The sequence below is a fragment of the Oncorhynchus nerka genome, linkage group LG4 (assembly GCF_034236695.1).
Source record: "Oncorhynchus nerka isolate Pitt River linkage group LG4, Oner_Uvic_2.0, whole genome shotgun sequence".
In the NCBI taxonomy this organism is placed as follows: domain Eukaryota; kingdom Metazoa; phylum Chordata; class Actinopteri; order Salmoniformes; family Salmonidae; genus Oncorhynchus; species Oncorhynchus nerka.
Window position 1 is genome coordinate 53,481,642 of NC_088399.1, and position 27,830 is coordinate 53,509,471.

At 43.6% G+C, this 27,830-nt stretch overlaps 1 protein-coding gene across 7 annotated transcripts in view; it reads right to left on the reverse strand.

Annotated features, from left to right (window-relative positions):
* LOC115127665 (CBP80/20-dependent translation initiation factor) overlaps window positions 1–27,830 on the reverse strand; it is a 131,990-nt gene that overhangs the window by 27,526 nt on the left and 76,634 nt on the right. For all 7 annotated transcript variants that reach the window (XM_029657323.2, XM_029657308.2, XM_029657303.2 and 4 more), the window contains 3 exons: window positions 18,365–18,878; window positions 14,561–14,860; window positions 3,685–3,840 (listed from right to left, as the gene is read on the reverse strand). In XM_029657323.2, the coding sequence (XP_029513183.1) occupies window positions 3,685–3,840; window positions 14,561–14,860; window positions 18,365–18,878 (970 nt within the window). The remainder of the gene's footprint in view (window positions 1–3,684; window positions 3,841–14,560; window positions 14,861–18,364; window positions 18,879–27,830) is intronic.

Consider the following 27,830-nt stretch of genomic DNA (forward strand, 5'->3'; position numbering starts at 1 on the left):
AATGTCTGATTTTCTTTATTTTTACCCATCTACCAAATGGTTCCCTTCTTGAGCAACTCGAAAATCTCCCTGGTCTTTGTGGTTGAATCTGTGTTTGAAATTCACTGCTCGACTGAGGGGCTTTACAAAGACTAGGTGTTTCTGAGCTTTGGGGAAAATATCCAGGAGAATGATCCCAGACAGCACCCTCCTATGTGTACCCATGTCCTTTTGCCTGCTCACAGTGCACTCTATACCCTATATGTCCTTCAATAACTGCAAACCCAGCATGGTTTTAATACAGGGTATAGGAATGTGAGGTGTGTCCCCACCCTCCTACATGTTACAATTTTACAGCCCTATAGCGTCTGTGGAGGTGTTAGATTGTCGTCTCCTGGGGAGTGCCAGTGCCAGGGTGTGCAAGGCATAGCTGGCACCTGTCAGTGGTGTGTGGAGGCTGGGGTGAACAGTAGCAATGGGGGGTGCTGCATACACCTTTGCTCATCTCTCTTTCTCAAACCCCTGCTCGCTCTCTCTATCCTTTTATTGCTCTTACACCCCCCCCCCCTCTCGCTTTCGCTCTCTGGCAGGAGTGTTTGTGAGTGGGCGAGTGTCACTGTGATTTCACTCCTATGCAGAGAAGAGAGGAGCCTGACAGAGACTCTAGAGGAAGACTGCGGCTAGTGCTGCCGACACCACAGAGCTTCCTGAGTAACTGCAGTGAGAGAGACGTCTGGTATGTGTGTGTATTCGCGCATGAAAGGGAGGTGCAGGCGTACACTGCAAAGAAAAACTATTTCGGCGCAACAATAGTATCGCAGGTGGATTAAAATAATGACAATTTTACATCATCCAGTTATGGAGAGTGTGTGAGGTCGGGCTCTAACACACTTAAAACACACACACGCAATCCCTCCCTGGCCCTCGGAGCATCCCAACAGCTAAGACAAACAACGCTAGCATGTCACAGACAGGAGACCCCAGCCTTTAGTCCAACAAGGCAGAATGATTGATTGTGGTATGTGTGTATTTGTAGAGAACAGTATGTGCCGGGCCACTTCAAAGCAGCGGTTGTAAAAATGCCAGTGACATTCTTGGAGCTTATTCACTATTCCAGCGAGCCCAGGCATGGACCACACACTGGAACCCGCAGGTCTGTGTGTGTACATGGGTGGCTGGATATAGGATAGACATAAAAATCTTGCATCACTGGGATTTTGAAGAGGTGGGCTCCAACAACTGGACCCTCCAGCAGGCAAGCATGGTGGCAGATCTCTCGCGCTCTTTCCTTACGCTAGCACCCCCGCCATGGCATGGCACGTCAGACCATCATTAAGTTCGCCGACGACACAACGGTGGTAGGCCTGATCACAGACAGCGATGAGACAGCCTATAGGGAGGAGGTCAGAGACCTGGCAGTATGGTGCCAGGCCAACAACAACCTCTCCCACAACGTCATTAAGACAAAAGGAGATGATCGTGGACTACAGGAAACAGAGGGCCGAACACAACCCGATTCCCATCGACGGGGCTGTAGTGGAGCGGGTCGGGAGCTTCAAGTTCCTCGGTGTCCACATCACTATGGTGCATACACACTAACCCAGTTGTGAAGGCACGACAACGCCTCTTACTCCTCAGGAGGCTGAAAAGGTTTGGCATGGGCCCTCAGATCCTCAAAAAGTTCTACAGCTGCACCATCTTGACTGGCTGCATCACCGCTTGGTATGACAACTGCTTGGCATCCGACCGCAAGGTGCTGCTGAGTGAGTACAGCCCAGTACATCACCGGGGCCGAGCTCCCTGCCATCCAGGACCTCTATACAAGGCGGTGTCGGAAATGTTTCAAAGACTCCAGCCCGTTCTCTCTGCGTCTGGAACCAACAGGACCCTGAACAGCTTCTACCCCCAAGCCATAAGACTTCTAAACAAGAATGCTAAATAACTAACCAAACTCTCTTGCACCAACTCTATACACACACACTGGACTCTACCCACACATACTTACTGTAGACTGGACTCTACACCCCCCCCCCCTCCCACGCACTGCTGCTAGTCACTTTACCCCTAACCTCTATGTACATTACATACACACATTACCTCATACCCCTGCACCCTGTATATAGCCATGCTATTTTCCACATCCTATATATAGCCATGCTAGTTTAAGTTTTCTTCATTATTCACTTTGTCTATATTTCTATTTAAATCTTATCTTTAACACTGCATTTCTGGAAAAAGGACCCGTAAGCAAGCATTTCACTGTTATTCTACACCTGTCTACGAAGCATGTGAGGAATTAAATTTGATTCTCAAGCTAAGAGAGGTAAGAAAATGAATGCTAATTGCTAAACTCGTCCTAGATCTGTTTGTGCTGTCTTGACAACGCATGTGGTCATTTGAAAAGAAAACAACTAGGAGTTGGCTATACAGCACAAACAAATCTGAGACCAGGCTATGATAGGCTAAATGCTCAATTGTCTGGTGGTTTTCCTAGTATTTGATTTCACTCTAAACCCTCCATCCTCCCCATCCACTGTCTGTCTCGCATGTCTGTGTCTCGACCACTTCTGCTTATTCTTTAGCGGTAAAGCCCTAGATTTCTACCACGTCTGTCTGCGGTCTCTGGTTTTCATGGAAACGGTCAGAGCCATTGTGACAGACCACTTCTGCTGATGGGAATTGGAACTCTGTGGCAAGGAAGGTGTTACCGGAATCATCTTCCCCCTTAGTTTTTTCCAATTACTAAAAGTGCTGTGCTGTGGGATGGCTAGATGGAACAGCCCTCTGAATAAGGAAGCTTTGTGATCGTAGCGAATGACATGTTGTGTCTGTTCCAATATCCATTCAGAAATAATGTCCCTGCAGTGGTATGCTAGTGTAGATATTGGAAGATAGCCAACGTTATAGTACTGTATGTAGGTTACATTGCGACATAGTTGGGCAAAGATGAGTAGGGGTGGAATGTCCGTGTGTGAGAGTGTACTATCCTCTCTGCGACATGGGGGCGACTCTGAAGGGCTCTCAGGTGGAGGTGTGTTAGTAGGTATGTTAGTGTATAGAGGACGATGTGTGTTGATGGTGGTATGGAGGTAGGTGTGTACTAACCTCTCTGAGACAGGTGTATATGGGACAGACCAGGACTCTGAAGGGCTCTCAGGTGGAGGTGTGTTAGTGTATAGAGGAAGATGTGTGTTGATGGTGGTATGGAGGTAGGTGTGTACTAACCTCTCTGAGACAGGTGTATATGGGACAGACCAGGACTCTGAAGGGCTCTCAGGTGGAGGTGTGTTAGTGTATAGAGGAAGATGTGTGTTGATGGTGGTATGGAGGTAGGTGTGTACTAACCTCTCTGAGACAGGTGTATATGGGACAGACCAGGACTCTGAAGGGCTCTCAGGTGGAGGTGTGTTAGTGTATAGAGGAAGATGTGTGTTGATGGTGGTATGGAGGTAGGTGTGTACTAACCTCTCTGAGACAGGTGTATATGGGACAGACCAGGACTCTGAAGGGCTCTCAGGTGGAGGTGTGTTAGTGTATAGAGGAAGATGTGTGTTGATGGTGGTATGGAGTTAGGTGTGTACTAACCTCTCTGAGACAGGTGTATATGGGACAGACCAGGACTCTGAAGGGCTCTCAGGTGGAGGTGTGTTAGTGTACAGAGGAAGATGTGTGTTGATGGTGGTATGGAGGTAGGTGTGTACTAACCTCTCTGAGACAGGTGTATATGGGACAGACCAGGACTCTGAAGGGCTCTCCAGCACTGGACCTCATTGTGCCAAACATCTCACACAGGAAGGTGATGAACCCCAACCAGCGCTCCACGTCAGATGCCTGCAGCTCCTCCCGACGAGAGAAGTCCTTCTGTAGAGGACAGAGAGGAGAGATTTAATGTTAGGGAGCAGAGAGATGAGATACTGTAAAAACACAACACAGCAGAGAAGAGTCCTTCGGTAGGGGACAGAGAGAGGGGTGAGTACAACGTTAACCAGGTTAAGCATAATTGTGACATATTTAAATTGTTTTATCAAGGTATTTCATTTATAAATCAGCCTCTGTTAAGCACATTCGCTTCACAACAATTTGGCTGATAGCCACACTTCCCAGCTTGAAATGAGTGCGCCTTACAAGACTGCGGTATCCACAGTCATTGGAAGCTGGGAAGACCCGCCTGAAATTTAATTCGTTGGCCAGACTGTCAATTTATGTCGGAAGGACACGTCGCACCTTCATATTCCGGACAGCATTGGAAAACTAAAAACCTTCAGCATTGATAGCAACTAGTCCCATCGTTGTACGACAAACACAAATGGTTTTATTTCAAATTTAATTTAAAAAACGTATTTCAACCACTGTGTTCATCACAGACGGACAACTTTTTAATAGTATTTTTTTTTACCCCTTTTTCTCCCCAATTTCGTGGTATCCAATTGTTTTAGTAGCTACTATCTTGTCTCATCGCTACAACTCCCGTACGGGCTCGGGAGAGACTAAGGTTGAAAGTCATGCATCCTCCTATAGACAACCCAACCAAGCCGCACTGCTTCTTAACACAGCGCGCATCCGACCCGGAAGCCAGTCGCACCAATGTGTTGGAGGAAACACCGTGCACCTGGCGACCTTGGTTAGCGTCCACTGCACCCGGCCCGCCACAGGAGTCGCTGGTGCGCGATGAGACAAGGATATCCCTATCGGCCAAACCCTCCCTAACCCGGTCGACGCTAGGCCAATTGTGAGTCGCCCCACGGACCTCCCGGTCGCGACAGACGGACAACTTTTATAGGAGATGAAATCTGAGATCGTATTAAATCAGTAGTCTCTGTGTTTTGTTTCTTATGCTTTGTACTTTTTGTGGACCCTAGTAAGAGTAGCTGTTCTGCAAAACCTAAAAATGGGGATCCAAATCAACTAAAAACATTCAGGAGGGGAGGGATGCAAGAATCACAAAGCTGTGACACAAAAATAAGGCTACTTCTCCCTACCCACTAGCTATGATATGATGAACTGTTACAGTAATAATGTAACTGACATGGTATAGTATGACATTTGTGAATTTGATTGTAAATATATATAGATGCGATTCTCAAATAAAATATTTCAGGCCCTATTCAACCATTTTTCATGAATGGGAACTTAATCATATATTGATATTTCATAATTGTGTATCGTATTTGTACTACAGTATGTCCTTGAGCTTTGGGTCGTCAAAAGTGAGTTCATCTCAGCAATATTTTTTACCAGAAAGGTGAGATTTCTATCTTTCTGGCACTATGAAGCATTACTATCTTGCCATGAAAAATGATCAAATTCGGGCATAGCCATATAGACATCCGGAAGATCAGCCATTAGCATTGAACATGTTAACACAATTATAAGTCAGTCCCATATGTAGGGGACAGAAAGCACAGAGACACCTGAAAACCAAACTAGGGCACAGGGTATGCCTCAAGATTCGTAGCAGCTAGAGAGAGGATAGATACTGTGACTCCTTCTAGGGTAGAGGAGATGTATACTGAAATTCACCATAAACTCAGAAGATCACCAGGGGTTGAGACCGAACAGTGATGCAGATCCAATGTGATCAGAGCCGCTTTCAGAAGGTCTCTTATTAACCCCACAGCACTGTACATTACTTACTGTGTGCGCTCACACACACACACACACACACACACACACACACACACACACACACACACACACACACACAATTATTGTGCAACCAGGGGATGGGGGAGGGAAATAATAATTTATGATTCATCCATAGAAAGGAGACTGATGTCTCAGTGCCTATCTTAATTTACACTCATGGAAATGGGCCTATATGGACAGGGCCAAATTTCAATGACTCAGAATAACTAACAGAATAACTTCCAATGGTGGAAATTGAAAGAGAGCACTTGGGAGATTATGGGGAAGTTTTCAAAGCAAAGGTGAGGACACACCAGTTCACCTGACACAAGACTGAATGCAAACAAACAGTTGATATGTGCATTTTACATTTATTGCACTTTTCACAGCATTTGTTGATAACAACATCTGAAAAAAACTCTGGATATATTCAGTAAGATAATAAGAATATTCATTGAATGTTAGAGTAGGTGCAAGATAAGAAAAAGGGTTTGAGTGAGAGGTCTAACTGGTGTCTCCAAGCGGCCACACACCTCTCCAAATTGTGCACAGTTTCTAAGTAATTTCAATGCACTTTTATGACTCAAGGAAAGAGCATTCAATGACAAGGTGTTTTTAGCTCTCCTAGCTTGCCATTGAGGAACTGAAGCAAGCACACTTGTTTTTTTGTACACAATCCAAATAAGTTCCATTATAAATCGCAATCTGGTTCAGGTGGGCATCATTTGAACAGTAGCAGTGCGTGGGTAATATCACTGGGGAAGCCAAGCCCTTGACACTTTTTTTTTTGCCGCGCCAGGACCATTCACAGTTGAGTTTGATCAGTTTAGCTCAATGCTGATTCGCAAATTTTTAATATTTTTGTCGAGGGAGGCCAGATGCTCGCTGGCTTCCCTTGCCTTCAATGCTACGGGCAGCAACAATGTCATACTCGTTTGGACCAGACAGCATCAGATACAGTACATTTGGAAAGTATTCAGACCCCTTCACTTATCCGCAAGTTACAGCCTTATTCTAAAATGATTTAAATCGCCCCCCCCCCCCCATCAATCTAGACACAATAGACTTCTATTATAGACTTCTATTATAGCCTTTGGCAACGCATACACTCCTTGGCGCGCAAGCAGCGTGGGTGCAATAAATATATTTTTTAAATAAATAATTTTTGTATTTTATTTCACCTTTATTTAACCAGGTTGGCTAGTTGAGAACAAGTTCTCATTTACAACTGCGACCTGGCCAAGAATTTAACCCTGTGGCACCCCCATAGAGACTGTCAGAGGTCCGGACAACAGGCCTTCCGATTTGACACACTGAACTCTGTCAGACAAGTAGTTGGTGAACCAGGCTAGGCAGTCATTTGAGAAACCAAGGCAGTTGAGTCTGCCGATAAGAATATGGTGATTGACAGAGTCGAAAGCCTTGGCCAGGTTGAGGACTACAGCTGCACAGTATTGTCTCTTATCGATGACGGTTGTGATATCATTTAGGACTGAGGTGCACCCGTGACCGGAAACCAAATTGCATAGCGGAGAAGGTACGGTGGGATTCTAAATGGTCGGTGATCTGTTTGTTAACTTGGCTTTCGAAGACCTTAGAAAGGCTGGGTAGGATAGATATAGGTCTGTAGCAGTTTGGGTCTAGAGTGTCTCCCCCTTTGAAGAGGGGGATGACCACGGCAGCTTTCCAATCTTTGGGGATCTCAGACGATACGAAAGAGGTTGAATAAGCTAGTAATAGGGGTTGCAACAATTTCGGCAGATAATTTTAGAAAGAGAGGATCCAGATTGTCTAGCCCAGCTGATTTGTAGGGGTTCAAAGTTTGCAGCTCTTTCAGAACATCCTCTATCTGCATTTGGGTGAAGAAGAAATGGGGAGGCTTGGGCAAATTGCAGTGAAGGAGGTCGGGGTAGCCAGGTGGAAAGCATGGCCAGCCGTGGAAAAAAAAGTATCGCGGATTTATCAGTGGTGACAGTGATTCCTAGCCTCAGTGCAGTGGGCAGCTGGTAGGAGGTGCTTTTATTTCTACATGGATTTTACAGTGTCCCAGAACTTTTTGGAGTTTGTGTTACAGGATGCAAATTTCTGTTTGAAAAAGCTAGCCTTTGCTTTCCTAACTGCCTGTGTATATTGGTTCCTAACTTCCCTGAAAAGTTTCATATCGCGGGGGCTATTCAATGCAAATGCAGTACGCCACAGGATGTTTTTGTGCTGGTCAAGGGCAGTCAGGTCTGGAGTGAACCACGGGCTATATCTGTTCCTGGTTTAAAAAAAAATTGAACGGAGCATGCTTATTTAAGATGGTGAGGAAAGCACTTTTTAAGAACAACCAGGCGTCCTCTACTGACGGAATGAGGTCAATATCCTTCCAGGATACCCGGGCCAGGTCGATTAGAAAGGCCTGCTCGCTGAAGTGTTTTAGGGAGCGTTTGACAGTGATGAGGGGTGGTCGCTTGACCACAGACCCATTATGGACGCAGGCAATGAGGCAGTGATCGCTGAGATCCTGGTTGAAGACAGCAGAGGTGTATTTGGAGGGCAGGTTGGTTAGGATGATATCTATGAAGGTGCCTGTGTTTATGGATTTGGGGTTGTACCTGGTGGGTTCATTGATAATTTGTGTGAGATTGAGAGCATCAAGCTTAGATTGAAGGATGGTCGGGGTGTTAAGCATGTCCCCACAGCTGGGGGCAGAAGGTGGTCTATAGTTAGCGGCAACGGTAAGAGACTTGTTCCTGGAGAGGTGGATTTTTAAAAGTAGAAGCTCAAATTGTTTGGGCACAGACCTGGATAGTAAGACAGAACTCTGCAGGCTATCCCTACAGTAGATTGCAACTCCACCCCCTTTGGCAGTTCTATCTTGTCAGAAAATGTTATTGTTAGGGATGTACATTTCAGTGAATAGAATAATATAGATTTCTAAATGTATTTTGCGATGCGAGCGGTGTAGTCAGCCCGTACTACACTGTCTGAGCCATGCTTTCTGGTAAATTTTGATTACAATCCTGGATGGGGTGAATATATTTTATATGAGATACTGTTGAAGTCGGAAGTTTAAATACACCTTAGCCAAATACATTTAAACTCAGTTTTCACAATTCCTGACATTTAATCCGAGTAAGAATACCCTGTTTTAGGTCTGTTTGGATCACAACTTTATTTTAAGAATGTGAAATGTCAGAATAATAGTAGAGAATGATTTATTTCAGCTTTTATTTCTTTCATCACATTCCCAGTGGGTCATGAAGTTTACATACACTCAATTCGTATTTGGTAGCATTGCCTTTAAATTGTGTAACTTGAGTCAAACGTTTCGGATAGCCTTTCACAAGCTTCCCACAATAAATTGGGTGAATGTTGTTCCTAAGCCATTTTCCCACAACTTTGGAAGTATGCTTTGGGTCATTGTCCATTTGGAAGACCCATTTGCGACCAAGCTTTAACCTCCTGACTGAGGTCTTGAGATGTTGCTTCAATATATCCACATAATTTCCTACCTCATGATGCCATCTATTTTGTGAAGTGCACCAGTCCCTCCTGCAGCAAACACCCCCACAACATGATGCTGCCACCCCCATGCTTCACGGTTGGGATGGTGTCCTTTCTCCTCCAAACACCTTACTCAAATGATGTAAATTAGCCTATCAGAAGCTTCTAAAGCCATGACATAATTTTCTGGAATTTTCCAAGCTGTTTAAAGGCACAGTCAACTTAGTGTATGTAAACTTCTGACCCACTGGAACTGTGATACAGTGAATTATAAGTGAAATAATCTGTCTGTAAACAATTATTTGAAAAATTACTTGTGTCATGCACAAATGAGATGTCCTAACAGACTTGCCAAAACTATAGTTTGTTAACAAGACATTTGTGGAGTGGTTGAAAAATGAGTTTGAACTTCTTGGGGGCGCTATTTTAATTTTTGGATGAAAAACGTTCCCGTTTTAAACAAGATATTTTGTCACGAAAAGATGCTTGACTATGCATATAATTGACAGCTTTGGAAAGAAAACACTCTTGACGTTTCCAAAGATATTGTCTGTGAATGCCACAGAACTGATGTTACAGAAAAAACCCAGATAAAAATCCAATCAGGAAGTGCCGCATTTTTTGAAACCGCCTCATGCCAATGACTCCTTATATGGCTGTGAAGGAGCTAGGAGTCAGCTTACGTTTTCCACGTTTTCCCCAAGGTGTCTGCAGCATTGTGACGTATTTGTAGGCATATCATTGGAAGATTGACCATAAGAGACTACATCTACCAGGTGGTCGCTTGGTGTCCTGCGTCGCAATTATTGCGTAATCTCCAGCTGCATTATTTTTCCGTTTGCTTCTGATGAGAAGCCACCACTGATAGATTATCGAATAGATATGTGAAAAACACCTTGAGGATTGATTCTAAACAACGTTTGCCATGTTTCTGTCAATATTATGGACTAATTTGCATTTTCCAGTCTTTTTCTTAGCCAAACCTGATGAACAAAACGGAGCTATTTCGTCTACACAAATAATATTTTGGGAAAAAATGAACATTTGCTATCTAACTAAGAGTCTCGTCATTGAAAACATCCGAAGTTCTTCAAAGGTAAATTATTTTATTTGAATGCTTTTCTTGTTTTTGTGAAAATGTTGCCTGCTGAATGCTAGGCTTAATGCTATGCTAGGCTATCAATACTCTTACACAAATGCTTGTGTAGCTTTGGTTGAAAAGCATATTTTGAAAATCTGAGATCATAGTGTTGTTAACAAAAGGCTAAGCTTGTGTTTGAATATATTTATTTCATTTCATTTGCGATTTTCATGAATAGGAAACGTTGCGTTATGGTAATGAGCTTGAGGCTATGATTTACGCTCCCGGATACGGGATTGCTCGACGCTAGATGTTAATGACTCCAACCTTAGTGTATGTAAACTTCTAACTTCAACTGTACATTATTTGTTGTTAACTAGTAAATAGTAGCCTACAGCAAAATGTGTTTCTAACTCGTTAACCATTTCTGCTAGTTGTTTGAGCCTGCTAACTGAGGAGTGTTAATTCACCTGTTTCCATACATGTTTCATTTTAAAACATTTATCTTAGAAAGGCGTTGTTTGATCTAACTGTTTAACTATTTATCTGCACATGGAATTGTATTTCTTTTTTTGTACTCTTTTCTAATCTTTACAGGAAAATAACACGGGCATTATCTGATGTGTGGAGACATTTCACTGCAGCAAATGTAGAAGGAAAAGATGTGTACATTTGCAAATACTGTGCCAAATCATATGTGAAGATTGCAACAAAATGGCTAAGTGGCTAAGTGCATACATTTCGCTCAGCGCAACCTCTGAAAAAAAAGTCCCTTCACTTCTATTGGAGGTGAAAATGATGAATCAGACACCTTATCGATAGCAACAGCTCACGGTCCTCCTGGAATCAGACGTTTTTGTGACTCAATGGAGGAACGTAGTCAGATAAATGCTGATTAATGTCTTGTTCGAGCTGTGCATGCAACTGGTTCACCTCTGATGCTCACAGGCAATGTGTATTGGATGAGATTTCTGGACGTTCCTCGCCCAGCATACACCCCTCCAACCAGACATGCTTCATCTACTAATTTGCTGGATGCAGAGTTCAACAGAGTTCAAGTGAAGGTCATGCAAATCATAGAGAAAGCAGACTGTATTCAATCATCTCTGATGGGTGGTCGAATGTTTGTGGGCAAGGAATAATTAATTACATCTCCACCACTCAACCAGTATTCTACAAGAGCACAGACACAAGGGACAACAAACACACCAGTCTCTACATTGCAGATGAGCTGAAGGCAGTCATCAACCTTGGACAACAGAAGGTATTTGCACTGGTGAGAGACAATGCTGCGAACATGAAGGCTGCTTGGTATAAATGGTTAAGTATGTGAAGGGTCATCAAGTTATAACAGCAATCTACCTCACCAAGCAACGTGAGAAGAATAAGAGCACTACATTGAAGCTGCACCGCAACACCCATTGGGGTCGTGTTGTCATCATGTTTGACAGTCTCCTGGAGGGGAAGGAGTCTCTCCAAGAAATAACCATATCACAGTCTGCCAATATTGACAGCCCCATCAAGAGGATCCTCCTGAATTATGTATTTTGGGAGAGAGTGGTAAGCAGCCTGAAACCTATAGCAGTAACCAATGCAGGGATTGAGGGAGACAAAATGCCATTCTGTCTGATGTTCAGACTCTGCTTGCAGATGTAAGAGAAGAAATCCGTACTGCCCTGCCCACTTCACTGTTGCTCCAAGCAGAGGAAACTGCAGTTCTGAAATACACCAAAAAGAGTGAAGACTTCTGCCTGAAGCCCATACATGCCGCAGCGTACATGTTGGACCCCAAGTATGCTGGCAAGAGCATCCTGTCCTTAGTGCAGGGATCAACAAGGCCTATGGTGTCATCACTACCATGTCTCGCCACCTTGGCCTGGATGAGGAAAATGTTCTTGGCAGTCTGGCCAAGTTCACTTCCAAGCAAGGGCTTTGGGATAGAGATGTAATATGGCATGACAGCTCTTTCCCCTGTTGTCTACATCACCCTCCAAATCCCACCAACATCAGCCTCCTCAGAGTGCAACTGGTCCTTGTTTGGGAAAAGCACGCAACAGGCTGACCAATACAAGGGTTGAAAAATTGGTGGCTATCCGGTCAAATTTGAGGCTTTTTGAGCCTGACAATGAGCCATCCTCAACAAGGTTGGAAAGTGACAGTGAAGATAAGGCCTCAGTCTGATGTTCAAGAGGTGGACATTGAGGGGGTCCAGGGAGAAGACATGGAAGCCTGAGAGGAAGACAACCAAAGCTTTGGTTTCTAGACTATGATTTCACAGATGTATGCTGAAAAAGTTTTTGTGAGATGCGATAGATCATTGGGGATCATTCAATATTCCCTTTCTTTTGTTGTTCAGTGAAACCTCCCATGAGAAGAGTCAACTCATTTAATTAAAGTTAAATTCGTGACTAAATTGCTTTAAAAAATATATATATATTGGAAGGATTTAATAATTTGCAATTATGTCTATTTATAAGGTAAAAGGTTTATGTTTCTGTCTCCATTTAATATGGTAATGCAAAAAACATCTACATTTAAATAGTATTAATTTGCATATCTTTCCGTTAGTTCCCATATGTTCCCACGGAAAGTTTCCACCTCCTGGTGAAGTAGTCAAACGTAACAGGGAATAAGATACTTAAAAGAAGCAGTATTTGAAACCACTAAAGTGGTATAAAGCTTTATATATCGATTTAATGTTTATTTCGTAGTGGGCAAAACCCTCAAATAAAAATACTAACCATACTAACCAACCTTGGCTAATGCCTATACTTTACATCAACTTCATAATGAGAAAGTTGGGCATAAAAACATGCTGGGAACATTTAATTCAATTTAAGAGAATGAAACAACCTGTTTGAGCGCAATAAAAATAACTATGGTTAATCAAGGTTAATGCTCATTGTGCACGTATAGAGATAACATAGGATGGTAGAAATAAAAGTAGATGACAGAGAATCTGAGTTGGTGAAGTCTGTGTAGCTCTGTATGCTCTTTGTACAGCAAACACACATGCACAGATAGTTATATATGCGCGCAGGCACACACTCGGTGGTGGGCGAGCCATGCCAGACAGGACAGGAAGTTCTCTGTGACTGTGCCATAGGGGAGGAAGGGTTACAATGTGACACCAGGGCGAGAAACAAGCCTAGCACTCATTTGCTAAAAGACAGCTACAGCACTTAGCACCCAGCAGACAACCCAAACCACAGCCAGCCAGCCAGCCAGCCAGCCACACACACACACAGGTCAGAAAGGTGGAGAGAGAGGGCAAATAGGGTAGAGGGGGAGAAGGCAATGTTCAGATGAGAGTTTAACAGGAATATCAACTCACTACCAACAAAACTTTCGATAAAGAGTTAATAATTCATGCATTTTTCCCCAAACATAATTTGTACATGAATGGTATTTTTTTAATTATATAAATAAATGGGAGACTAATAAAGCAAGTTGCATTTATCCTCATTAATTTATCTTTAACAAACATACTGTTTTTGTTTGATAGTCCTTTATTCTTTACTAATGAGAAATAGTAATAGAAATGTTGAATTAATGCATTACGCTAAACACCACGTGACAAATTATCTAAATGTTCTATTGTGTTAATTGAGTCCGGATGATGCTTTAGTAAACAGGCCTGTTTAATTAAAGAAAGGTAACAGAAACCAGGGACTAGCCAGCCAGCTGTATTATTCTGTGGAATAATCAACAAATTATTCTCAGGTTGAAAGAGTGGAGATTTGGCATCACATCCACTAGTAACAATCTTTTTAAACAGGCCACATTCTGCTGTTTATAACATTAGAAATGCATCCATTCTCTATTTACCGCAAATGAAGGCAGACAAACAGAGAAGGGGAAGAGGAGGAGGGGAGTACGATGACGCAGCAGGTGGGTTAACATTTCGCCTGGCATGTCAGCCACAGAGAGCTGGCGGGTGGAGAGAGAAAAGGAAAGAGAGTAGAGGGGAGAGAGAGAGTTTAGCGCCCAGACTGTGTCTGCAATGGAGCGTCTGTCTGGCTCCCAAAGGAGGGAGGGAAGTCGTGACACCCAGGGAGGCACTGAGCCGTAGTGCGGGCAGGGAAGACGTGGGTGGGGAGAAACCTTATCTTGGGTGAGGCTAGGCAGACGTCCCCCCCTCAGGCTATGGCCTCCCATGCTGTTCATTAGCTCTGTGCCCACTGACATTTTCCCCACGCCACACACAGCCCACGGGGCCAATGACACCAATTAGGACCATCCACACCCACTGAGATACACTACTCACTCACACACACTCATTGCCTGACAGACACCACACACACACGCTGAAAGACAGATGGATGGGTGGACAGAAAGACATGCACGTACCCACATAACCCCACTCCCTGCCTCCATCCATCTCACCTGTAACATATTGAGTAGTAATGATCTAAACTTGGTCCCCTCCACCATGAACAGGGCCATCTTGTCACAGAGTCTGGCAGCGGAAGCGGCGAAGCTTCTGTCGCTGAGGGCCTTGCCATAGATAGTAGAGACGATCTGGGCCAGGCTCTCCTCTGACTGGGTCGAGGTCTGGGCCTCCTCCATGAAGGAGCTGAGCTGGCCATCCACCCCGGCACTGTTGTTCCTCATGCTGTTCAGGATCTCCAGCAAGCGGTCCATGCGGCTCCGCTGGGGGCCCGCTGGGGACACGATCGCCTCCTCCTGGAAGACACCCGACGAAGGGCGGCGGTTAAAAAACAACTTGTGTATGTAGTAGGTAACACTTTATTTAGATAGTCTGTTGAGCGTTAATAGGTGGATTATCAACATGTCATTGTCAACTGCATATCCGTGGACTTTAAACAACGAATAGTGTTAACGACTACTGTACTATAGAAAGCGTGTGGTCTTGATGTATCTCTGTGTCCTTACTGCACTAACAGTATTCAAGCTGACAACATGCTAGCTTTCTCTAGCAGAGGTTTAACCAAACAACTTACACAGGGGAGTTGTTCCATGTCATTTCAGTAAGCCATGTCTGTATGGAAGTTGTTTAGACTGGCTTCTGAATAGTTTTTATAGTTAGAAACAGATAAGATGAGCTTTCCTGTAACATTATTTTGCTGAAATGTTATTAGATCGCTTGAGAAATTGCACCCAAATTGGCCCTTTTAATTTATAGGATTCACATATTCAATAAATATAGTACTCAACGTCCGATTTGGACCAAACTTACTATTTAGTAAGACATGAGGAATCCAATAAAATTGTCAAAAGCCACCCACAGACCCCCCCACAGCCCACGCCAATCCCACCCCAACAACCAGTATCAGTTCTCGATGTCTGACAAGTAGTATGGCGCTGCAGCTCGGAGTATTGGTTCTCCATCCTCCAGTGACTTCCAGTGACTATGCACGCACCACTTTTTCTACATTTTGTTGTGTTAGAGCCTGAATTTAAAATGGATTCAATTGAGATTGTGTATCACTGGCCTACACAAGATACCCCATAATGTCAAAGTGGAATGATGTTTTTGGAATATTTACAAATGAGTTAAAAATCAGAAGCAGAAATGTCTTTTGAGTCAAGTATTCAACACCTTTTGTAAATGGCAAGCCTAAATACGTTCATGAGTAAACATCTGGTTAATAAGTCACATAATACGCTGCTTGGATTCACTGTGTGCAAGAATAGTGTTTAACATGATTTTTGAATGACTACCTCATTTTTGTACTGCACACATACAATTATCTGTAAGGTCTAGAATTTCAAACACATATTCTTAAAAAAAAGAGGAGGTTTTCAAATGCCTTGCAAAGAAGGGCACCCATTGCTAAATGGGTCGAATAAAAAAAGCAGACATTGAATAGCCCTTTGAGCGTGATGAAATTATAATTGCACTTTGGATGATGTATCAATACACCCAGTCACTACAAAGATACAGACGTCCTTCCATACTCAGTTGCTGGAGAGGAAGGAAACCGCTCTAGGATTTCATCATGAGGCCAATGGTGAATTTAAAACAGAGTTTAATGGCTGTGATAGGAGAAAACTGAGGATGGATCAACAACATTGTAGTTACTCTACAATACTAACTTAAATAACAGAGTGAAAAGGAAGCCTGTACAGAAAAAAATATTCTAAAACATGCATCCTGCTTGCAATATGAGAATTTGGCAAAGAAATTAACTTTGTGTGTTATGTTTGGGGCAAATCCAACAACATCCCTCCCTTCATATTTTCAAGTGGTGGCTGCATCATGTTATCAGCAAGGACTAGGTCGTTTTTTAGGATAAAAATAAATGGAATAGGGGAAAGATGTACAACTGAATGCCTTCAACTGAAATGTGTCTTCCGCATTTAACCCAACCCCTCTGAATCAGAGAGGTGCGGGGGCTGCCTTAATCGACATCCACGGCAGCCGGAGAACAGTGCCTTGCTCAGGGGCAGAACGACAGATTTTTACCTTGTCAGTTCAGGGATTCGATCCAGCAACCTTTCGGTTACTGGCCCAACGCTTTAACCACTGGGCTACCTGCCACCCCAATAAAGCTAAGCACAGGCTAAATCCTCGAGGAAACCCGAGTTCAGTCTGCTTTCCACCAAACAATGCGAGACAAATTCACCTTTCAGCAGGACAATAATGTAAAAAAACACACAAATACACATTGGAGTTGCTTACCAAGACGACATTGAATGTTCCTGAGTGGCCTAGTCACAGTTGACTTAAATAGCTTGAAAAACTATGGCAAGAATTGAAAATGGGTGTCTAAATGATGAACCACCAACTTGAGAGAGCTTGAAGAATTTTGTGCAAATATTGTCCAGGTGCGAAAAGCTCTTAGAGACTTACCCAGAAAGACTCACAGGCTGTAATCACTGACAAAGATGATTCTAACATGTATCGACGTAGGGGTTTGAATACTTATTTCATTTTCAATAAATTAGAAAAAAATTCTAAAAACATGTTTTCACTTTTCCATTATGGGGTATTGTGCATAGGTGGGCTAGATAGAAAAAAATTCAATCCATTTTGAATTGTAATACTACAAAATGTGGAATAAGTCAAGGGGTATGAATACTTTGTAGGTAATGTATTCCCTGTGAATCGTTCAGAGAAATTTGCCATTTAATTCGCTTGCATAATTCACCATAAATTAGTGTGAAAGTACCAGGTTTTGTCCAATAGACTAGCCTTAATGAGGAGAACTTGGTCTTATTCACTAGGCAGCGAACGGAAGAAAGTTGACAAAGAGGTACGAAGTAGATTTATTAAATTAGAAGCGCAGTTTTAGTTTTCCATTTCAAACTGTTTTGCTACGGTATGCCTTAATGAATACAACCCTGGACTCAAACGCAGACAGACCTGGCTGAGGATAATATCCCATGTTTCCTCCCATTTAGCAAAATTCCTCTGTGTCTGCGTCCCAAATAGCACCTTATTCACCTATATAGTGCATTACTTTTGACTATACCCCCTATGGGCTGTGGTCAAATATAACACACTATATAGGGAATAGGATGCCATCTGAGACACAGCCTGTGTTTTCCCTCCAGATCGGCATGTTTGAAGCTGTCAGTTAATCTCAGTCTTGTTGTCGGAGGCTGTAAGTGGGTTAGGAGCCTCGATGTCTTAGATACTTGCATGTCTTAGATACTTGCAAACTAAAAAAACACACAGCGTCAGAAATTAGTTAGCTTATGTCCCAAATGGCGCCCTATTCCTTACATAGTGAACTACTTTTGACCAGAGCCCTATGGACACTCGTCAAAAGTAGGGAACTATATAGGGAAAAGGGTGCCATTTAGGACGCAGGCTTAGATGGAGGGAGGGGAAGTAGTCCTGGGCTAAGGCTGGGCTGGTTGTGGGAACGCTGGAGCTGAGACCAGCAATACAAAAGTCTAGCACACAGCAGAAAACATCAAAAGGCTGTTGCTCCAGCTACTTATCCTCCTCCCAAGAGAAGAGAGAAGTTTACCCACGACAGCAAAATCTACAGACAAGCCACCACTGTTAATCCAGACTGAACCCTTACTGAGAAACCTGTGTGTGTGTGAATGACTTTGTATGCATCTAAAAAGGTGCATTAGTTACTGTGGGTTTATGTGTGTGTACGCAATGCGCATGTGGTGTAATGTGCATATGTGTGTAGAAAGGGGAGGGTGTGGCCATGGCATGCGATGGTGATTGACAGACAGACAAGACAGTAAAGAGCTTTCTTTTACCTCGTCTTTTAGCCTCCTCCTCAGCCTCTCTTTGGACGACGGCAGAAGACAGACTTTAGGGCCACCCTGGCCCCCAGGCTGGCTGGGAGGCCCGTCATTGGGGCCCCTTGAGCTCTCTGGCTCCAGCCTAGCGCTGGCCTCCTCTGCCTTTACATCAGTCTCTTCGTTTTTTCTGGGTGGTGCCCCCTTGTCTCTGTCTCCCGTTGGGGTTGCCCCCCTGTCTCTGCCCACTGCCGGGCCATCCTGCGGTCCCTGTTCTCCTCCCTGCCCCTGCTGGTTGTGGTGCCAGCGGCGGTTCTGGCTGTAGCCATGGTGGAGGGGCCCCTGGCGCTGCCCGCCGTGGCCCTGAAAATGCTGCCCATGGCTACCGCCACACTGTCCTCTGTGCTGCTGCTGGTCACGAGGATGTTGATTGACTGTTTGTTGTTGTTGTTGTTGTTGTTGTGGCGACTGCTGCTGCTGCTGGGTCTTCCTGTCTCCTTCTCCTCCCCCCGGTGGTCTCTGCTGCTGTCTCCTGTAACGAGAGGAGCAGGCGGGTAAGGGTTCTGTTAACCACGTGGCAAAGCGTGACGCCCAGGCTACTCTGTCTGGCCAGCCTGAACCAAGCCAGCGACCCCAGGCACACTGTCACAGGGCCACGGCCAACTCCATGTCCATCTGTTCAGCTGCGACTCAGTCACTCCCTCTCGGTCTGCCTGCTCTCTCTTGATCATCTATTGTAACACAGTCCCACTATGTCTTTACCTTCTAACACACTGTCTCCTCTGGCACAGATATAGCTCATCTACCAGAGCCTGTCTTCTTTCAGTCAAATACTAAAACACCATAGATCTGTTAACAGCTATGGCCGCCTGCTACCATAAGGCCTGGGAGTTCTTATAAATAATAGGTGCTTCCCCATGTGGTGTGGGTCTCTGCTGACTGATGCAACAGGATTAAACACATTTGTTCTGCTGTCGCCCTTAGCTTCAGATCAACAGGAGCTTGCAGGCCGTGTCTGTGTAAGGGGGGGGGGGTATAACAACTAATATCCTTTCAGGTAACAACCCTCGACTAAAATCTGATTACAATGAGATGTTCAGTTAAAAAAAGTGGCTTTTTGAACATGCCTTCCTTTCAACTATAAGGGGCAGTTAGCCTAGCGGTTAAAAGCGTTGGGCCGGTAAACCAAAAGGTCGCTGGTTCAAGGTGGCAGAAACAAATATGCCGTTCTGCCCTTAGTTAACTCCCAAGAACAACTGCTCCCCCTGGCGCCAACGACGTGGACGTCGATCAAGGCAGCCCCCCCCCATATCTCTCTGATTTAGACACATTTAGCTTGAATGCATTCAGTTGTGCAACTGAATAGGTATCCCCTTTCCTATCAAACCATCATAGAAACACAAGAACCTAAAGCAAGCAATTCATATGGAACTGTCCTCAACCAACATTCTAACCCTTCAACAAAAGCACCATCACATCCTAAACAACACTGTCCAAGATATTTCCAGCAGATTTTTCCACTGCTTGTGTTCAAATTTAACACCACACCCACTCTACAGAGGCATGGAAAACATGAAGCAGGCCAACACTCATAAAATCCAATAGCGCCACCATTCATCAATTCTCTCTCTTTAAAGATTGGCCAGCCAGGCAGGCATAGACCCAGGCCACGCAGAGCAGAGATATGTGACCAACCAGCCAGCAACAGCCATTCAGTCAGTCAGGCTGTATTTTGTGTTTCCAGCGCTGCAGTGATTTGTAATAAGTTAGCCAGCCAGGCAAACAGGGCCAGCTACAGCAATGCTATATAGTCAGTCAGCCAGCCAGCCAAACAGGGCCAGCTACAGCAATGCTATATAGCCAGTCAGTCAGCCAGCCAGCCAAAACAGGGCCAGCTACAGCAATGCTATATAGCCAGTCAGTCAGCCAGCCAGAGCAGGCCAGTCAGTAGCCGGTTTCCATAAGGCTAGCCAGAGAGCCAGATCCAGCCAGTTCCATGTGCTGCAGTGACATATAGCCAGACAGCCAGCCAGGCAGGCGGTCAGCGAGCCAGACTGTTTCCAGTGCTGCAGTGATTTATAGCCACCCAGTCAGTCAGTCAGCCAGCCAGTGTTTCCCAGTACTGCAGTGCCACTGCCTGCCAAACCCCTGTGACCTACATTACATTCTCTAGAAGAGCTGGATCCTACACGGCTGGCTCACTGGCTCCACAGCTTTTAATTAGAAGACTATAGGTGTTCAGTGCTTTGCTCTATGTTCCTTTCCCATGTTATATTTCACTGGTCTATTTATAGCGTTATGGGGCTAGGGCGCATGCAGTACTATCACCCTGAGCTACAGAACGTTAGCCTACGGTTGGAGGGTTGTGTGTGTGATTGTATTGTGTGTGTGTGGTGGTTATTAAACTGATATGTGACCGTAGATACAAGAGAGGGTCACAGGGAACAGGAGAGTCATGGTGCCCTGTGTGCAACCGTAGCTAGCTTCCTGAACCTGGAACCAGCAGCACAGAATGATTCCTCCCTCCCCACCATGTTTATATCAAACTATATAGACATGCAAGCAACAAAACCGAAACACCACCACAGTCCAAACATACAGATGTTTCCACAAATAGATGTCCTATAGCTTAACACACACAATGACAGAGTCACTCACATTGTTTTGCAATATGTTAAAGCAATAACAGACAATCACTGAATTTCCACATCTCATTACAACTCAGATATAGAGCAGTAAATTGAGTCAAAGACTAGTTGGGGATGTGGTGGGTCCTAGTCTAGAAGAAGAGCCTAAAGCAATGACTGTCTGTCACACTGATCTGCTGTCAGATGTTTTGGCCTGGCTGCCTCAGAGAGAAGAGCAGAGAAACAAACACACAAATTGCAGCATACACACACAGACCTCACTTTACCCCCAACTTAATAATGCAGGTATTTTCCTGCCATTGAAATCCTTGGGCGGGCCCCCTAAGCGCTTTTTCTGGTCGCTTAAATCCAAACAGTGTCATTTTTTATTATTATACATTTGCGGGATGGAAAAAGGCTTTCAGTGTTGACTTAAAGGATATAAAGTATGTCGAAAAGATAATGGACCTATATAGTTTTAAATAATATAATATTTGAGAAATCACTAAAATAAAACCTAGAGAGTGCTAGGTTTCCATCCAATTGGTTAGATTTATGCAAATATTCTGAAATCCGTATAAATAGATGTGCATTTTCCCACCAGATGTGTTTTCATCAAATTTACTTGTTGGGGATAAAAGGCTGTGCGTGATGACGTGGTGCACATAAAAATGACTTTTGCAGTTAAATGAAAATGGGCTTCCATGGCATTTATCTCTACTGATGGTTTTGTCAAAAAAATTAAGCGTTATAGGCTATAGCGAATGTGCCCACTTTGGTCTTGGCACGTTCGCTCTAGCCAACAGCTCACAGATAAAGTGCGGGTATAGCCTACAAGATGACATTATAATTATTTGTCAAACAGCAGCCAAAGCATCGATCATCATGTCACCAGAATAAGACCCTCAATATTTTTTGGAAAGGCGCATCAAGCTCATCACCATGCACTTTCACCACCTTGTAAAGTTCATCCTAATTTATTTAATCTGTAGCCTAACAAACGGCATGCTTTCCCGAGTCGTAGTAGGTGGACTACACGACATATCATCGCGTGACTCCAAGTTTACTTCGATATAATGGTTATTATATCAATATCTGCACATAAAAAGGTGTTTCAAAAGCCATTTCTCGCATGTTTTCATCAGGCCTGTCATGACATTTTTTTTTATCAGACATGTACTTTACTTGCTTAAAAAAGGTTGGATGGAAACCTGTATATAGCAGTATAGATTGTTATTGTGTTTGCGCAAAAGAACACAGCATTAGCCATGGCAAAATGCATGGAATTGCAGGAAATTAGCTTTAAACTGCAACATTTTCTCTCAGCTGCATGGCAAAATGTGTATAATTGCAGTAAATGTTCTTTAAACTGAAGAGAAATAAAATATCAGCTTTCATCAAGACATTTCAGCTGCTCCAACAGGGTCGACCGCATCCCCTACCACGCCCCCTGCCACTCTCACCACCTAAGCCTCTTTTTTTATCCAGAAAACCCCCTGTAAGGATCATAATAATTGACTGAATTTACGCAACGTTTTGTCCAGACGCTTATAGCACTTTACATAGTGAGGAGGGAACCTCACATAATTTCCCATTTTAAATGCAACCACCCCCTGCCCCCTTCCAGCTCACAGCCAACAAAACTTAACCTCGGTAGCGTCTTGCATGCAGCCCTCCGTGCTCATAAAAACAGACCCCCACAACCCGGAATAATATCAACATTTTCCCCGAAGCCAGTGCGAGCCTCGAGTGTAAACGTAGCCACGGCCAGACCAATGGAGGAGAGGCTGGGAGTCGGCCTGACAGGCTCAAAATAAAGATGTTCCGAGTCGAGGGCCCCAGGTTCCGACCGTGGCATTCTATGACTTTATGAGTGTTAACCTCGGCCCTATCCCCGACCCCACCCCTCCCCAACACTGAAACATCTTGGGGGCAGATGCCTAGAAGCCTCACCCGAGCTCCTGTGTGTTTCATGGTAGAATACTCAGGAGAGGGAGAAACAACATAGTCTAACACAGAGTTTTATTTTCAGTGGAACAATACCCCAACTTGTAAAGACAAAGACACACCTGAATGGCTTTCCAAGAGGTGTTTAGTGGTCTAGTCTCAGTCCTCCTGACTTAAATCTATAGAATTTCAGGGCAGAAAACTAAAGGAGAAGTAAAGTGTTTCAGATTTCAGTAGAATGATCAGGAGCAGAGGAGAGAAACAGAACATAGTGCAATATTCATATACGGATTTAATAAAGACAGAAAGCAGCGAGTTGAGGTGAGAGCAGTGTTGGATTAATGGACAATATTGTGCAATGTGCATGCATAATGAGTATGGGAGGGTTGAATAGAGGGATTCACAATGTGACGAAAAAGAAGACTTCTTGTGTGTCCAAATGTAAAACATTTTAGAAAATGAAATGCTAGCCATTCAGAACGGTAGAAAAGAGAAGTGCAGGTGCTGCCGTGCTGGTTTCAACTTTCCCACAAAAGCCTCTGTCTGAGCTCAGACAGTTATGTTTAAGTAACGCTTTTAAAACTCATAATAGGAGATCAACCAAGTCAAATTGTACAGACATTTTCCTGAACAAAAGTTCTTACCTTCTAAAAAAAATTAGTCTGGCTATATCTATGGTGCCCCATAGATGTCATGGTGGAGAGAAAAAAAAAACAGCCAGGCTTATCTGTTCCCTTAGTTTGTTATTTGTTCCCAACTTCCCTCCCTCAAATTAGTTCCCTCAATGTATTCATTAATTTTCTCAATGTATTTATTTGTTCCCTTGGATCTCCCGCGCAGATCGATCAAAGCGCCACTGAATGGTCGACCATGGTCTCAGCTCTCCATTGCTAGGACTTATGTAGACTACTTCCTCATTTCGCCATTTCGTCTAGTTTGCTTTGTTTGTCATGCATTCTTGTTAAGTAGATGTAGGCCTATACACTTCGTGCAAACTCTGATTCATGCCACATGGACAGTCCATTTTGTGCGCCTCTTCCACATGACCCAGTATTTTACTCCACATGCACAGGGCTAACCTCGTCCCAGGCTATTGAGCACAAAAGTGTTTGTGAACAAGATTAAGGCCATAGCTCACGTCCAGTAAATCATGGCACCGGCCAAGCACCTGAATGTGTTTATGATTGGTTTACAATTGTGTATGTGACTCAGCAGCAGAAAGGAAAGGAATGCTAATTTATTATTTATAATTTCCAGGAGGCGTCGGTGTTAACAATTGCAATGAAATGTTCTCATCCGTACACGAGGCAAGAATTCCAGGCATACTCTAGCTAGCTAGCTACCTATCCTAGCCTGACTGTTGGCTAACATCTAATCCTATTTTCCCTAACCCTAGCGCCAAACCCTAAAAACCAACCCTAACATGGAACCCAAACCAACTGCGTGCATGCGCCATCGTTGCCCCCCCCCACACCAAACGCGATCACGACACGCAGGTTAAAATATCAAAACAAACTCTGAACCAATGACATTAATTTGGGGACAGGTCGAAAAGCATTCAACATGCATGGCAATTTAGCTAGTTAGCTTGCACTTGCTAGCTAATTTGTCCTATTTAGCTAGCTTGCTGTTATTAGCTAATTTGTCCTGGGACCTAAACATTGAGTTGTTATTTTACCTGAAATGCACAAGGTCTTCTACTCTGACAATTAACCCAAACATAAAACAGCCAACCGAATAGTTTTTAGTCATCTCTCCTCCTTCCAGGCCTTTTCATCTTTGAACTTATATGGTGATTGGCATCTACACTTTCATAGTATTACCACGACAACCGGCAAAACATTTAGTCTTTCAATCACCCACATGGGTATAACCAAAAAGGAGATGTCAAGTGGGTACCTGCTTCTATAAACCAATGAGGAGATGGGAGAGGCAGGACTTTCAGTGGGATCTGCGTCAGAAATAGAAGGGAGTTCTATTTTAACCCTTGGCATCTCAGACGATCGTTGGCGCCGCCAGCAGTGTGGGTGCAATAATTGAATAACATGGATTTCTACATTTATTTTGCGACACTCTGGTCCGCATATTTGACCTAGTGGGGGACAAACAATGTCCCCAGTTGGTCACATTTTTGTTAATTTACTATACTATTGTGGGGACTTATAGTATAGTTAAACACGTCCACACACACGTTTCTGGGGAAGACCTTTGCGGTGCAGAAAACGCAACGAATAGACAATCTTGCGGATTCCGAGGATAATAAAATTGAGGGAATTAAAGAATACAATTGAGGGAACAAAAAAAAGAACGGTTTAGCCTGGCATTTTTGTCTCCCATCATGACCATATATAAAACATTTTATATCTTACTTTTCATAATTGACCTTGAATATGTTATCCCAAGCAGAATAAAACAGCATCACTTTGTGGTGTAGTTAATGGCTGTCTGAAAAATAATTATCTATCTAAGCAGGAGATAAAATAAAATGCTAAATAATTGTGTTGAAAATTAATTGGGCTGAAATGTAGCAGCATACACAAAACACTATGAATAAAAGTTAACTTTGAATACGCAATACAGTAACAATAGGCATACAGGTACCTGGATGTTGACTATGCCATGTATATTTGCACTTTGTGGTTGTGTGTGTACATGGTTCTCTGTGCACCATGAGGCACTAAGCATGCTGAGACAGAAGAGTGCAGGAGATGGGAGTCAAGATGAAGGAGAGGAGAAAGCACTCTGCTATCTGGGTGGTACTCTCTTAAGGGAGGTGGGGCTGGAAATAATGTAGTTTGAACCTCGGGTGGATAAGGATGGGCATAGTGAAGTGTTGTAAGAAGACGCATGTGACCCCGTCTTGCACTCTAGCTGGTTGTTTGTGGAGAGTGTGTGTCTTGTCTACCCATCAGCCTCTCTGCTTGGCCTCCCTGGTACCCTCTCTCAGGGAGGTAGGGGGTCATTTCAGTGTCTGCTTCAGAGTCTGTCGGCCTTCCCTAACTCCACGTCATCACACCAGATCTCTCACACTGCCATGTCCTCTACATGACTCCACACCATCCCCATTGAGACTTGTTAGAGTTAGACCAGGGTACTGGAGGGGATCTCCGAAAATATCTTTCAAAAATGGGAAAAAATATATATATTTCAATGTTTTTATGGAAATCGCGAGCAACAAAAGAATGAACATATTTGTAATTACATACCTAAAGCATACCTAAAACATACCTAAGCATATCTTCTTCCTAATGTCAACTTTATTTCTCTCAAGCAAATTACACTTATTGGAGATAATTACACTCACTGGTGCGTCTGACATAGGCTTTGAAAAAGCACCCGAGTACCAGTAACTTAGGCCATTCACCAGACGCTTTTATCCAAAGCGAAGTTCAGTCATTACTAGCATACATTTATTTTTTTATTTTTTACATGTGTGTGGTCCCGGGAATTTTTATTTATTTATTTTATTTTACCTTTATTTAACCAGGTAGGCAAGTTGAGAACAAGTTCTCATTTACAATTGCGACCTGGCCAAGATAAAGCAAAGCAGTTCCACAGATACAACGACACAGAGTTACACATGGAGTAAAACAAACATACAGTCAATAATACAGTATAAACAAGTCTATATACAATGTGAGCAAATGAGGTGAGAAGGGAGGTAAAGGCAAAAAAGGCCATGGTGGCAAAGTAAATACAATATAGCAAGTAAAACACTGGAATGGTAGTTTTGCAATGGAAGAATGTGCAAAGTAGAAATAAAAATAATGGGGTGCAAAGGAGCAAAATAAATAAATAAATTAAATACAGTTGGGAAAGAGGTAGTTGTTTGGGCTAAATTATAGGTGGGCTATGTACAGGTGCAGTAATCTGTGAGCTGCTCTGACAGTTGGTGCTTAAAGCTAGTGAGGGAGATAAGTGTTTCCAGTTTCAGAGATTTTTGTAGTTCGTTCCAGTCATTGGCAGCAGAGAACTGGAAGGAGAGGCGGCCAAAGAAAGAATTGGTTTTGGGGGTGACTAGAGAGATATACCTGCTGGAGCGTGTGCTACAGGTGGGAGATGCTATGGTGACCAGCGAGCTGAGATAAGGGGGGACTTTACCTAGCAGGGTCTTGTAGATGACATGGAGCCAGTGGGTTTGGCGACGAGTATGAATCGAGGGCCAGCCAACGAGAGCGTACAGGTCGCAATGGTGGGTAGTATATGGGGCTTTGGTGACAAAACGGATTGCACTGTGTTAGACTTAATTTCGTAGTTTTGATGTCTTCACTATTATTCTTCAGTGTAGAAAATTGTTTTAAAAAAAATAAGAAAAACCCTTGAATTAGTAGGTGTGTCCAAACTTTTGACTGGTACTGTGTGTGTGTGTGTGTGTGTGTGTGTGTGTGTGTGTGTGTGTGTGTGTGTGTGAGAGTGTAAGAGAGTAAGAGAGAGAGTGAACGGTTCGGTACAAATACGTGTACCGTTACACCCCTGAATGGATCATTGGCTCCATGTCATCTTCTGCTGATCAATTATGCATGGTTCTATGCTTTCGTTCTTTTAACTAGACCAGCCCAGAACAAAACAGGTCCCTGCAGAGTTTTTTTCCGTGGCTGGGTCTTTGACCATGGCTGGTAAAATAAGGGTTAAATAAAAATGAATACATTTGACAAAGAACCTGGCTGCTAATAGTAAAGAAAGAAAGGAGTGAGTTTCAGTATCCTAATTGATATGTGTAAGCTACTTTAGCTACTTTAATAGCTAAGTGGGAGAGAGAAGTATCTGCTCGTCCTAGTAGAGAAGGGAAGGAGTGCGGATTAGTATCCTGATTAGTATTGTACTGTAGTAGGTAGAAGTCGAGGAGAAAACCATGCGGGACATTGTGATGTCTGCTCTGTTTAGTAGATACGGACTAGTAGAAAGCCATG